The 14087-nt window shown below is 40.2% G+C and overlaps 1 protein-coding gene across 2 annotated transcripts in view; it reads left to right on the forward strand.

The window, feature by feature from the left end:
- Cd109 (CD109 molecule) overlaps positions 1 to 14087 on the forward strand; it is a 101633-nt gene that overhangs the window by 51917 nt on the left and 35629 nt on the right. For both annotated transcript variants that reach the window (XM_038322836.1, XM_038322837.1), the window contains 8 exons: positions 1009 to 1110; positions 1199 to 1261; positions 2774 to 2950; positions 5225 to 5377; positions 7997 to 8071; positions 8749 to 8809; positions 13001 to 13142; positions 13808 to 13925. In XM_038322836.1, coding sequence (XP_038178764.1) covers positions 1009 to 1110; positions 1199 to 1261; positions 2774 to 2950; positions 5225 to 5377; positions 7997 to 8071; positions 8749 to 8809; positions 13001 to 13142; positions 13808 to 13925 — 891 coding nt within the window. The remainder of the gene's footprint in view (positions 1 to 1008; positions 1111 to 1198; positions 1262 to 2773; positions 2951 to 5224; positions 5378 to 7996; positions 8072 to 8748; positions 8810 to 13000; positions 13143 to 13807; positions 13926 to 14087) is intronic.

The raw sequence follows: 14087 nt of genomic DNA on the forward strand, positions 1-14087 counted from the left end.
AGACAGAGAAAGGGTTAGATGTCATTTACCACAATGGCTAAGATCTACTTTAGATTTTTCTTTGTAATTTCATTTTAAGGACCACGGAAAAACATAGCAATGCGAAGATTCCATGGAGAAGCTCCCCAAACCCTCATCTTGGCTGATTTCCAGTTATTTGAAATCACCTTTCCTGAGCTTTCTCTCCTAGTGTGGCTTGTCTGGGAATGCCCCATAATTCTCGTGATCTTTCTTCCGATATCAGTACTGCCCAAGTCAGAGCCCTAACTGCGTAGGGAGCAGCCCTGTTGGGAGAGCTTTCCCTTTTGCTGTTCTTCATTGAGATAGGGTCCTACTATACAGCCCAGGGGCTCACTGTGCAGTCCGGATTGCCCTCCGACCCGTGGTCCTCCTGTCTTCCCCTCATGAGTGTGCCCCACCACACCTGACTGATTTTTGACTTTTTGTTTTGGTGGGTCAAGCAGGGTGTGATGTTTCTTGCTTCTGCCTGAGCATTGTGTGGAAAGGAAGGGGTCCATTTTCTGTTTAATTCCCTCTTCTGCCTGCATTTCTTAACAAGATGACCTTGCTTCTGAAGTCATTGAGGGCTAAAATTCTTCTGGGCTGTGAGGGCAAAGACTTTCCTCCCTTGCTCCCTTCCTCCTTTTTTTCTTCCTTCCTTTCTTTTTTCCTTCCTTTCCCCTTCCCTTCCTCCTCTCCCTTCCTCCCCTCCCTTCCCTTTTTTCTTTATTTTGTTTGGTTTCAAGACAGGGTTTCTCTGTGTAGCCTTGGCTGTCCCGGAACTCACTCTGTAGACCAGGGTGGTCTCGAACTCACAGAGATTCACCTGCCTCCTCCTCTGCAGTGCTGGGATTAAAAGTGTTAGACTTTAATTAGACTACTAATGTCTGGTATTTCTGCCTGAAAGCAAAAATGAAAGTGATTTCATTTCCATACTTACTCAACAGATCACATTCTTTCTTAGGTTACTGCAGCTGAACACTTAGAGTTTTGTTTCTGTTGTTGCAGGCTTCTTTCCTTGGTAGTGTAGGCAATATGGCGGTTCGCGGCATGTTCACCTCTCCCAGCCGGACCTACATCCAGCTTAAAACCAGAGATGAACATGTAAAGGTAATGCTTAGGATTCACTTGATAATCATAGCATGATTTGATAGCCTTTTAATTAGGGCGTGCATATTAATTAGTATTTCTTTTCTAGGTGGGATCACCTTTTGAATTGGTGGTTAGTGGCAACAAACCTTTCAAAGGATTAAGCTATATGGTAATTTCTTTATTTTAAAGTTTTATTTATTTATTATCATGTGTATATATGCATGCTGTCACATGTGTGTCATGGCATGTATATGGAGGTCAGAAACAACTTTTGAGAGTCAGTTCTTTCCTTCTGCCAGGGGTTCTGAGGCTCGTGTTGCCAGCACATTCAGTCACCGTGTCACCGAAGGCTGGTAATTTCTCACAGACACGAGCTGTAACACAACCATCTCAAGCACTGTTGCCTCATGTCCTCACCAGACGTGCTAAAACTGTTACAGATTAGTTTGCTCTTCTTATTGTATGATCACTTTTCTTTCTTCAACTACACGTACATTTTCATTTAACGTAGATAGCTAAATTTTGCACCAAGTATAAAATGTACATTTCTAGTATATAGGCAACATCAATCCATTGTGGAAAATTGTGAAATATAAGAAAGAAAATAAAACTTGCCATCATGGCCTTGTAGTTTTGGTAGTCGAGCCTTCCCATTAGAGCTCTGTATTCCTTTCCATTAAATAATAGTTTTCAACACAAAGAGATGGTCAGTGAACGTGAGTGCTGTCTCAGAAATGACACTGAGTTGACATACCTAATCCAGTGTTGGACTGGAGAGATGGTTCAGCGGTTAGGAGTATGAACCGCCCTACAAAAAACCTGAGGTCAATGCTGGGCACACACGTTGGGCGGCTCACAACTGTCTACAGCTTCAGCTCCAGGGGATGTGTGGCATCTGACCTCTCTGGGCACCCGTACTGACGTGCACAAACCTTGGTACAAAAACAGACATAATTAGCAGGCATAATTTAAAAAGCACTTTAAAAATATTAATGGAATGTATTACATGAAAAAAAACCACTTGTCTCAATAGATACAGAAAAGGTTTTTGACATCCACACTTTTATGGTAAAAATATTCAATGTTGTTTTACTGGTGAGAATTTACTCAACTTGACAAAGGGCAATAATAATAAAAATTACTGTTGACACTTAAGAAAGAAATGACCATTGTATGAAGGGCTAGATAAATCAGTTACCTTAGTTGATTAATTAATAAACACAACGTATGATAGTCGTTATACATTGTATGCATTGTATACATATATTGAAATGTTGCATTGTATTCCATAGACCTTTGCAGATATTATGTATCAGTTGAAAATCAAAAATGTAAAAAATTGAAAATTAAAGATAACATTTGTAAAAGATGACATGAATGTTACTGCAATCTGATGTTTATTTTAATGTTACCATTTTCCTTCTTTAATGCATATATTTTTTTTGTCAGCTATCATTTATTCTTCATTGATTCATTGCTGGTCTTCACAGTCACAACATCTATTTTCTGTTGAAATTTAACTCCCATCTCAAACTGATCACGTAGATTTTCACATTTAAAAAGGTTGTGAAGATAATTTAAAAATTTGTATGTATGTTTAGATTATTATAAACATAACTTCAGTTAAAATATGATAATATTTAGCAAATAATTGCCTCTCTTCTTCTTTTTTATTTTTTAGGTAGTGTCAAAGGGACAACTGGTGGCTGTGGGCAAACAAAATTCGAGAACTTTCTTTTTAACACCAGAAGCTTCCTGGGCTCCCAAGGCCTGCATAATTGTGTATTATGTTGCAGATGATGGGGAAATTATAAATGATGTTCTGAAAATTCCTGTTCAGTTTGTTTTTACAAATAAGGTAAGATTTAGGGTGGCGATGTTTAAAACTTGATTTTAGTGTAGTCTGAGAAACATAGTATTTCCTCACAAGCATATCAGTCCTCCATATTGTCTGGAAACTTGTTCTCCTATACTCAGAAGATATGAATCTTCATAGTAAGCCCCACAGTTATTATTGGTCATCGCTGCTTCCTGGCTTTAAGACTTTAACTTAAATTCATCAAAGCCATTTTGGTATTTTTTAACCAGTTGAGTCAATATTGCTCTGGCCTAGAACTCCAGCAGCAACACAGACTGGCTATGGTGTTGACCTTGGTGTGACCATGAGGTGGGTGTGGGGAGAGAGCAGGCCATCAGGGTTGTGTGTGGAGGCAGCGCTGGGTTCTGGATTATCTCCATCAGCTGGAAGCTAATGAGGACAGGCTGTCAGTGAGCTCAGTGCCCTGTCTCTGGAGGTCTGTGTGGTCCCCTGTGCACCAGTCCTGGGATACTTAGCCTGAAGAGCTAGCTTGTGCAAGACCGCCTCAGCCCCAGCTCTGACAAGAAACACAGTGCAGTCTTCTCACAGACTTGAGAATGGGCCTTTGTTCTCACTGAACACTTCTGCCTTGATCTTCCTAAGTGGAAGAATCAGTTTCAGTCATGATTTGTAGAGCCCAGCTCTCTTAATAGTTCCTTTAAAAAAATGCAAAATGTTGAGAAGTAGCATCAGTTAGTCACACTTTTTTTTTTCACTTAAAACAGTCTGTATTAATTTTTTTGGATGCCAGAGAGTGAATCTAGGGCCTTGTGCATGCAAGCTCATGTGCTAGCATGAGCCTCACCCCAGCCCCGAGTAACCCTACCTTTCTTTAACTATAATATAAACTTCTATTTTTTTATTTTATGAATAAATTGTTTTAAAGAAGTAGCAATATATTTTCTTGATTTCAGGCAAAAAATATTCACTTTATAATAATCACCTAAAAGAAGTGAATTTTAGGAAGGTGTTATGGAGGCTTACACCACGATACACACCTCTATGGGTGGTATGAAGCTAAGAAGCGTGGAAGATTACCACCAAGGAAGACAAAGCATATTAAAGGATATTTTTCAAGAAATGCTTTTGGACAAATGAAATAGAAAAATTCAATTTCATTTTCAAAGAGATCCTTTCTTTGGTTTTTTAGATAATGATGATCATGTTTTCAGACGAAAAGGAAATGCCCCAGTTAGGGGCCACACCTGGGAGGAAGCCAGCGTATAGTTCATCGACTCAGAGGGAACGTCATGGTGGGGCAATGTAATCATGTTAGGGCTGAGCTAGGTGACACGGAGGTCCTCAGTAGGAATGGGACTTTGCTTCATGTTGGCAGAAGGGTGCTTGTTGGTTCCTGGCTGCCCAGCTAGCTTAGACCCAAAATAATCACACAGAAACTGTATTAATTAAATCACTGTTTGGCCCATTAGCTCTAGCTTTTTATTCGCTGTTATATTAATTTAACCCATTTCTATTAATCTGTGTATCACCACGTGGCTGTGGCTTCCTAGATAAAGTTCCCAGCGTCTATCGCTGGTGGATCCATGGCTTCTCTCTGACTCTGCCCTTCTTTCTCCCGGCATTCAGCCTAGCTTTCCCCGCCTAGTTCTGTTCTTCCCTGCCATAAGCTCAAAGCAGTTCTTTATTAATTAACCAATAAATGCAACATGTAGATAGAAGGACCTCCCACACCATGATGGAGTCATGATCTTTTTGAAGTATGAGTTGGACCATGCTTTGAAGAACATAAAGATAAAGTTCAAGAAACCATGGAGTCAGAATAGAGGAGCCTGCTGAGGGTCTGGTCTGACCACGCCTTTTCTGGAAGGAACTTTTCTTCACTCACACCGTAGAGAGTTCTGTGAGGTTCCAGAGAGCTGTTTTCACGCTCATTTCTAAGTAAAGAGCTTAGGGACCTACTGTAGGGGCCTACGGTAGTTTTCCTCTTTCCTGTCTCTTCCTTCTGAGGGTGGCCTTCTGCACAGATGTTATATACTGCTGTCCTGCATTCAGCACCATTTGAGGACTAAGAAATGGAAAATGGAAAAGGAAGGAAGCCAGGTCGAGCATTGAAGGATAATTGGTGTTTATACCACAGGGAGATGTTTCATGGATTGCAAATATCTGGGAGTTTAAAACATTTCTTTCCTTAGAGAAAAGTCATATATGGTTTTGGAATTATTCCTGGGCCAAGGCAAAAGTAGAATCAGTGGGTTCTGAGTCATTGATCTGGGGAAAATGAAATAAATTAATTGTGCCTCCTCCTTTTCTTAGATAAAGCTATTCTGGAGTAAATCTCAAGTCAAGCCATCTGAGAAGGTCTCTCTCAGGATCTCAGTGACAGAGGCTCAGTCCGTAGTTGGGATTGTAGCCGTTGACAAAAGTGTGAATCTGGTGAACGCCTCAAATGATATCACAATGGAAAACGTGAGTTGATAATCGTTTGTGAATTATTTTGTTAAAAGAAAAAATAACTACTGCATTACCTTATGTATTTAAAAGAAATTCATTAGTCTCTCTGGATGTGTAAGCTGGGAAGCAGAAAAGCCTTGAAGAAAGTACCTGCATTCCAGTGCATGTGGGACAGAAAGACGTGTATTTTACATTTACTTTTCTTCAGCTGGACTTTGGGAGCTCAGTCCAGTGCTCCGATGTGGGTCTCTGCCTCTGCCTCTATCAGTTGGTGGATGAAGGCTCTATGGTGATATTTAAGATAATCATCAGTCTGACTACAGGGCAAATCAAGATTGGGCCCCCTCTCCTCTATTGCCTATGGTCTCAGCTAGAGTCATCCTTGTGGATTCCTGGGAATTTCTCTAGTTGCCTGTGTTTTTGTAGGTGCAGTTAGCTTCCTTGGGTTGGGGTTTTCCTTCTAGTACTTTCTGTAGGATTGGGTTTGTAATATATATTGTTTAAATCTGTGTTTGTCATGCAATATCTTGTTTTCTCCATTGATAGTGCTTTGCTGGATATAGTAGCCTGGGCTTGCATCCATGATCTCTTAGTGTCTGCAGCACATCTATCTAGGACCTTCTGGCTTTCACGGTTTCCGTTGAGAAGTTGGGTGTAATTCTGATAGGTTTCCCTTTATATGTTACTTGACCTTTTTCCTTTGCAGCTCTTAATATTCTTTCTTTATCCTGCATGTTTTGTGTTTTGATTATTATATGGCGAGGGGACTTTTTTTGATTCAGTCTATTTGGTGTTCTGTAAGCTTCTTGCACCTTTATAGGGATATCCTTCTTTTGGTTGGGAAAGTTTTCTTCTATGATTTTGTTGAATATATTTTCTGTGCCTTTGATCTGGAATTCTTCTCCCTCTTCTACCCCTATTATTCTTGTTTGGTCTTTTCATGGTGTCCCAGATTTCCTGAATGTTTTGTGTCAAGAATTTGTTGGATTTAATGTTTTCTTTGATCAATGAGTCTATTTCCTCTATAGTATCTTCAGCGCCTGAGATTCTTTCTTCTGTCTCTTGTATTCTGTTGTTATACTTGTCTCTGTAATTCCTGTTCATTTACTCAGATTTTCCATATCCAGAATTCCCTTGGTTTGTGTTTTCTTTATTGCCTCCATTTCAGTTTTCAAGTCTTGAACTGTTTGCATCACCTGTTTAATTGTTCTTTCTTAGTTTTCTTGGGTTTCTTTGAGGGATTTATTAATTTCTTACATTTTTTGTTTGTCTTTTCCTCCATTTCTTTAAGGGAGTTTTTATTTCCTCTTTAAATTAAGGTCTCCATCATTTTCATAAAGTTATGTTTAAAGTAATTTTCTTCTGCTTCTTCTGGGTTAGGATGATCAAGTCTTCCTGTTGTGTGACCATTGGGTTCTGGTGTTACCATGCTGCTTTTTAGGTTGTTGGAGGAATGCTTGCATTGGTGCCTGCCCATCTCTTCTTTCAAATGAGACAGGCAGTGTCTTTGTGTCTTGGTCCAATCATTGCAGTGGCTGTCTGAATGTTTGGGAGTTTTTCTTGGTCTGCTCTGTACTGTCAATGTCTGTCTCAGAAAGCATCTGAGGTCTCTATAAGCCTGCTCTCTTGATCTTCTCTCCTGATTTGCTTTCTTGGTACTTTCTTTTGGTCCCCTCAGTGTTGTAGCAAGCTCTGAGCTCTTAGGTGGGGTGTCACTAGTAGCTTGGGGATCCAATGAATGGGATTGGGTTTGGGGGAGCCTACCTGAAGGAAACTCCCTGTTGGCTGGCTAGAAAATCCTGATGGAGGAGGGTCATCTGTCTATGTGTCACTCTCATTGGTTAAGTAATAAAGAAAACTGCTTGGCCTTATAGGTCAGAACATAGGTAGGTGGAGTAGACAGAACAGAATGCTGGGAAGAGGGAAGTGAGGCAATCGCCATGCCTCTCCTCTCTGGGTCAGTCGCCATGAAGCCAGCCACCAGGTCAGACATGATGAATCTTTCCCTGTAAGCCACCACTTTGTGGTGCTACACAGATTACTAAATATGGGTTAAAGCAAGATGTGAGCGTTAGCCAGTAAGAGGCTAGAGCTAATGGGCCAAGCAGTGTTTAAATGAATACAGTTTCCATGTAATTATTTCCGGTGTAAAACTAGCTGGGTGGCGGGATGCAGCCCCGCCGATCCATCTACAAAAGCCAAGGAAGTTGGGGGAAGGGTCTGGGGTTTTGTCCCACTATGGAGGTCCTAGAGAGTGGGGTGTCCTGCTGCGTGGCTGTTCACTCACCTCTGAAGTCCCCTCAGTATTGGAGCAAGCTGTGTTTCAGAGTTCCACCAAGGTTGAAGGAGGATAGGTGGGTTTGGAGATGGGGTATGGCTAGTAGTTTGGATGGGCCGCTGGATGGGTTTGGGTTTTTGGAGAGCCTATCCACAAGAAACTCCCTGCTGGCTGGCTAGAAAAGCTGAGGAAGTTGGAGGAGGGTCCTAGGGTTTTGTCCCACTGTGGAGGTCCTAGAGAGTGGGGTGTCCCGCCATGGCTGTTCACTCACTTCTTAAGTCCCCTCAGTATTGGAGCAAACTGTGTTTGGATAGACTTATGAGAACCAATTCCCTCTGTGTCTTATCTTTGTGCAGGTGGTTCACGAACTGGAGCTTTATAACACAGGGTACTATCTGGGCATGTTCATGAATTCCTTCGCTGTCTTTCAGGTATGGATAGTTGGACAAATAATCTGAAAAGATATTAGTATCTTTTTATTTTAGTTTTTTAATATTAATTTATTTTTAAAGATTTATTTATTTATTTTATGTATGCATGCTCTATCTGCACATATGCCTTTATGCCAGAAGAGGGCATCATATCTCACTAGAGATGGTTGTGAGCCATCATGTGGCTGTTGGAAATTGAATTCAGAACCCCTGGAAGAGCAGCCAGTGTTCTTAACCACTGAACCGTTCTCTTCAGCCTTGACATTAGTGTCTATTCCTATTATAAACACTTACATAATTAATAATTATAATGAAGACTAACCTCTATGGGAAGTGTGACTGAAGTTCACTGTTCCATAAATCAAATCTGAGTGGGAGATGAATCCTTTCTGTTTTAAAAGCAAATGGAAAAATTCACTGACTCACTGTTAGGTGAGTGGAATTGTCATTAAACACATTTTTTCTTTTCTATTACTATATTTAACTTTGAAAATTATGTTTGTGTGAGAGGAGGGAAGACGGAAACACACACACACACACACACACACACACACACACACACACCTGTGTACTTAAGTCCCCCAAATGAGAGTGTGGAGATTTCTACGAGTAAAAAACATTTAAACTTTGATTCTTTATTTCATTTTAGTTAAAAATTTTTATTAATTTTTTTCTAGGAATGTGGTCTCTGGGTGTTTACGGATGCAAATCTTGTAAAGGATAACATTGATGGTGTTTGTAAGTAAAACCTGATAACATGCTTAACTAGATATATTTTATCTTATATATTGCTTTCTGGTTCAACCTGGTTCCTACGGCTAAAGTCCTTGGACTTTGGAAGTATGTGTGAGGATGACAAGGAGTGTTCTCTGGGCTCCTGACTACGTCTTTGTGTGCTTTCCATTTGCCTTCTGCAGTTTCTAAAGGTGGGGGTATAGTTTGGAACATATTGAATGATCCTGTGATTTTAATTTGTATTGCAAACTGTGCTGCTATTTTGGAATTAATTGAAAGGAGCAAGTTTTGAGGCATTAGTGTTCTCTAACTTTTAGGTGTTTACCTAAAAAATAGTCCAGACCACTCTTACACATATACACACACATACACACACATACACACACATACACACACACACACACACACACACACACACACACACACCCCTTATCAATCTGGCAGGCACAGTTGTATCTATGTGTCATAGTTCTCCAAGTGTGTCTTTAGGAACAAGTCATTAAAAGTTTTGACTGAAGGAAATAATGGTGACTGAAATAAATAATAATGGTTAACTGTGGAAGTTATTTTTTTTTCTTTTTTTGGTTTTTTTTTTTCGAGACAGGGTTTCTCTGCAGCTTTTTTAGAGCCTGTCCTGGAACTAGTTCTTGTAGACCAGGCTGGCCTTGAACTCACAGAGATCCGCCTGCCTCTGCCTCCCGAGTGCTGGGATTAAAGGCGTGCACCACCACCGCCCGGCTTTGGAAGTTATTTTTTAAAGTAAAATTATACTAATATCTTCTTTTTAAAAAAATAATTTATCTTTACGTTTATTGTTTTGCATGCATGTGTGTTTGTCTGAGGGTATCAGAAGCCCTGGAACTAGAGTTACAGACAGGTGTGAACTGCTATGTGGGTGCTGGGAATTGAACTCAGGTTCTCTGGAAGAGCAGTCAGTGCTCTTACTCACTGAAGCATCCCTCCAGCCCCACTAATACCTTCTTGAGAGACACTGGCTTTGTTGCTTTCTCAAATTTCCCTGTTTCTGGTACCAGCTCTTGGTTACTTCTCAAGTTCCAGGCTACTGCAGGACTACAGTATCTGTGAGTATAAGGATAAACACTTAAAATGCCAGGAGGGGTTATGCTGGTTTAGTAAAGGTTCTCCTCCAGACCCATGATCCCACTAGTCCTCAGTTGTTGGCTAGGTTTCTACTACCGGGCATGATTTCCCTCTTGTTGTGAGCTTCTGCTGGTTGCTGCAAGGTTGTGTGCCCTGACCGCACCCTTAGGACTGTCCTGCCCTGTTGGCAATTATTGTGGCTCATAGACATCATAGCTGGGGAAGACTGCTGGTGGCTTCCCTCCTTTGGAGACTTGCATGCTCCCCTCTGTTAAATGAAAGCTAGTTTTCTGGGAGGAGGCATTCAGATCAGTTCCAGTGAGGACCTCTGAGCCCCGTGTCTGAGGTGCATGATATCTCAGAAATGGGACTTACCTTCCACATCTAGGGTTGGCGGGCAACCAAGGGGAATAGCAATAGTCTAAAATGTTCTGGGATCACCCTGAACAACAACTCAAAAGAAGGCTTTTCATGCTTGATGCTGGGGCTCTTTTGTTAGATGGTCTTCGGCTCTTGGAGGAGGCATTGTCATCCCTGGTGGGAACATTTCATAACACAGCAGTCTCTGAGTCTAGGGAGGAGGGGTTGTGACATAGATGTCTTATTTAGGGCGGAGCACCCCACAGTCTCTTATTTTCTGCACCGTGACCAGTTGTGGATCTCTATGTTAATCACCACCTACTGCAAATAGAAGCAACTTTGATGAGAGTTGAGATATATATTAATGTATGAGCATACTAATAAGTCATTGGAAGTCAGTTTAATATTATGTCCATTTAGCAGAATAATGGTAGCTGGTTCTCCCTTAGGACCCGACATAGTTTCCTAACCTGACAGTGCTATCAGGTATGGATTTCATCATTTAGGAGTGGGACCTAAATCCAATCAGAAAATGGGTGGTTCTACCCATGATGTTTGTTTTACTACTTTTGCATGTCTTGCCAGGCCAGTCATTAGTGTAGCTTGCAGTGCTCCTAGGTAGGCATGATTGATGGTTACCTTTCTCCTCTGGTAGTGTGAGAAGTACCCTCTAGCTCTATGAAAAGCTAGGCAGAGTGGATGAAGATCCCAGGTGAGTACCAGCTTGGTATCTCCATGTTTTATGGCTCAAGTTTGTGGTGTTGTCAGCAGTAGAGTCTTACCACCAGTCAACTTCTGGAGGGTAACTAAATATATCGGCAGTGGCTTGTAATATTTGGGGGTCTATGTGGCGATTCAGTGGCCAACAATCTCCAAAAGAAGTAGCCCATTCTGGGAACTGGACTTTTTATGTCTTAGTGCAGGCTGTCCAGCAGGAACATTGCCACTCTGTTACAGGGTAACACATTTTAATTCCCATTTTAAGTTATGTATATGAGTGTATGTATACAGGAGTGCTAGTGTTCCTAGAAGCTGGATCCTGAGTTCCAAATGGTTGTGAACTGCCTTACGTGGGTGCTGAGAATCAAACATGGGTCCCTTGCAAGAGCTCCTAATTGCTGAGCTATTTCTTTATGATTCTAATTCTAATTCTCTTATTATAATTCTCTCTTTCTCCTCCCTTCTTTCCCCCCCCCCCCCATTTTAAGGAAGCTTCCAAAGTAATGTGCAGGTTTCCATCTGACTTTTTGAACTGTTTTTAGTGTTACTCTGTCTACGTGTTCCCTCTTCTCACAGCTCACCACAATTTAACCTTCCTGTTCCATTATTCTTCTTTAAAACTTTATGCCGTTGCTTCTTCTCTCTGGTCCCTTGAAAGTGCCCCCTGTGCCCTCTTACTAATTTCACGACCTCTGTGGGTATTCCAAATGAAACATATACTCTGAAGATTCAAAGCTAACATTCAAAAAAAAATGCGGGAAAACATGCAGGCCATCTCAACCTCTCTCATCTCTGCCGGCTTCCGGCCGTCATCCCGGCCCTCTTGTGCATTGGCTCCTAACATTGTTTTCCACAGCGCCAAACCATCTTTTCATACGGATGCCAGAGCTTAGCAAAGCCCGCTTACCCTACGTTTTTCTTTATTTTAGACCTTCAGTGATCATTATTTACAAAATGCAGTCCAAAGCCTTTAGTATGATTTACATACTCAAAATCTGAGCCCAGCTATGCCTTCTCTTCTCTCTGAGGCCATTTTTACCAGCTCGCTGCTGCATTCTGGAGGCTGTTTCGTACTTGTCTTAGCTTTTTTCCCTTCATGTGCTGCCTTTTATCTCAAGACTTAATTAAAGAAAACATAACACAGATAACTTACTGCAGAAGGAGTGATTTCTACTGAGATTCTTTTCATTATTCAGATTCCTTGTAAACTTAACTATTTTCTCTTTAATAGACTTTTATATATTACCATCCTTTTATGTTTACTGCAACTTTTTATCTTCTCTACAGACTATAAAGAGATTTCATCATAGTCGCTTTATAGCCTTGGTGTCTACCACACTGTGGTGCAATTTTCTTTACATTATATTTAAAATTTAATATTTTTTTTTTTTTTGGTGACAAGGTCTGTTTACAAAACATTGGCTGTCCTGAAAATTACTATTTAGAGATCGATTTACCCGTACCTTCTGAGTGCTGGCATTAAAGGTGTGCACCACCATGCCACCTTTAATTATTATTTTTAATTATTATTTTGAAATAATTTTAGACTTACAGAAAATTAGATAAAGCAGATATATGACCCAAAGTCTATATATCCGCATGCATTTTTTTTTATTGTAAAATTGAACAAATGAACTGACTACAGTGTCTTAGGCTGACCAAGGAGCTTTCAAAGATGGAAAGTACAAAAGTCAAGTGGGTTTAAAATGGGATGTATTTTAATAATTTAAATTAAATAGGCAACTAAACTCTTAAGTTTTCAGTTATTGATCATTGGAACAGAGTAGATTGAAAGGATAATTTTAGTTCTGGGGTTACTGTCCATGTGGTTTTGGTAAATTGTATGCATTGTCTGCTGCTCAGGTTTCTTCTTCAGAAAACGAGAGTGCTAATTAAAGAAGGTAATTCTAACCCTCATTCTGCTGCGAAGTCGACGGTTCTGGGAGCCACACTTGCCAAACTTTCTCTCCTGTGCCCTTTCCTTCCTCACCATTGGCAATGTGTTTCTTGCAGATGATACCGTAGAATATGCTGAGCGGTTTATGGAGGAAAACGAGCCAACCTTGATGGATTTTCAACACGTTTCTTTGATTGGCAACCCACATATCAGGAAGCATTTTCCAGAAACATGGATTTGGCTAGACTCCAACATGGGGTAAAGACTTGTGAAGTTCTTTGTCCATTTATGTTTTGCTTAGTGTATATTTTGGGAAATACTATCCACTTTCTAGTGTGTTTGAAGCATAAATGTTCTGTGTAGATGAGCTAAGTAGATTAAGGGGTCTGGGGTTAAGAATGGTACTGATCGAATCTAACTGTAGTGTTTGGTTGACCCACATACAGCTCCTGTCCATAAAGTATTATGGAGGAGGGTGTGAGGCTTTGTAGGATGAAGGGTGAATTAAACTTCCTTGAAGTTTCCTGGTTTTTGTTGGAAGAAAACCCATAACAATTGATAAGGTTCAAACAAAAGCAAAGACATAAGAAACAAAGGAACAAACAAAAAAAATCCACAAAGTTATCGATAAATTGAGAGAGGAATATTGGGATAAAACTTAAAAATACGTTTAAAAAGTTTGAAAATATTTTAATCAATTGCGAAGATGTGAAGTTTGTAGAAAGATTTCATTGGAGCATGGAAGGTATGATGCTATCAGTTATCTCTTGAGAAACTGAAATGCTGCATGATTTTAAACTTAGATATGTAAATGATGTAAATATGAACATTAAAAAAATTTTTAAAACTTGTTAGTTATGTTGACTTATTTGGAATTATGTGAAATCTTGGTTTTGTAATTTCTGCATTTGTCCTAATTTCAGATCCAAGTTTTACCAAGACTTTGAAGTTACTGCACCTGATTCCATCACATCCTGGGTGGCCTCTGCTTTTGTGATCTCAGAAGAATTTGGTCTTGGGCTAACAACTAATCCAGCAGAGGTAGTTCACAATTGAGAAATTAGCAATCAAATTTAAAAAATATCTAAAAAAACCCTCCATGTTTAATTTTGTATTGGTCCACATTTGTGTTGACTTTGGCTAACTGTGGCTCCTAAGGGCATGGGTTGGACATACCAACTAGAGGGGTTTGCTTCTATTACT

Source organism: Arvicola amphibius, chromosome 3 (assembly GCF_903992535.2).
Source record: "Arvicola amphibius chromosome 3, mArvAmp1.2, whole genome shotgun sequence".
Lineage (NCBI taxonomy): Eukaryota > Metazoa > Chordata > Mammalia > Rodentia > Cricetidae > Arvicola > Arvicola amphibius.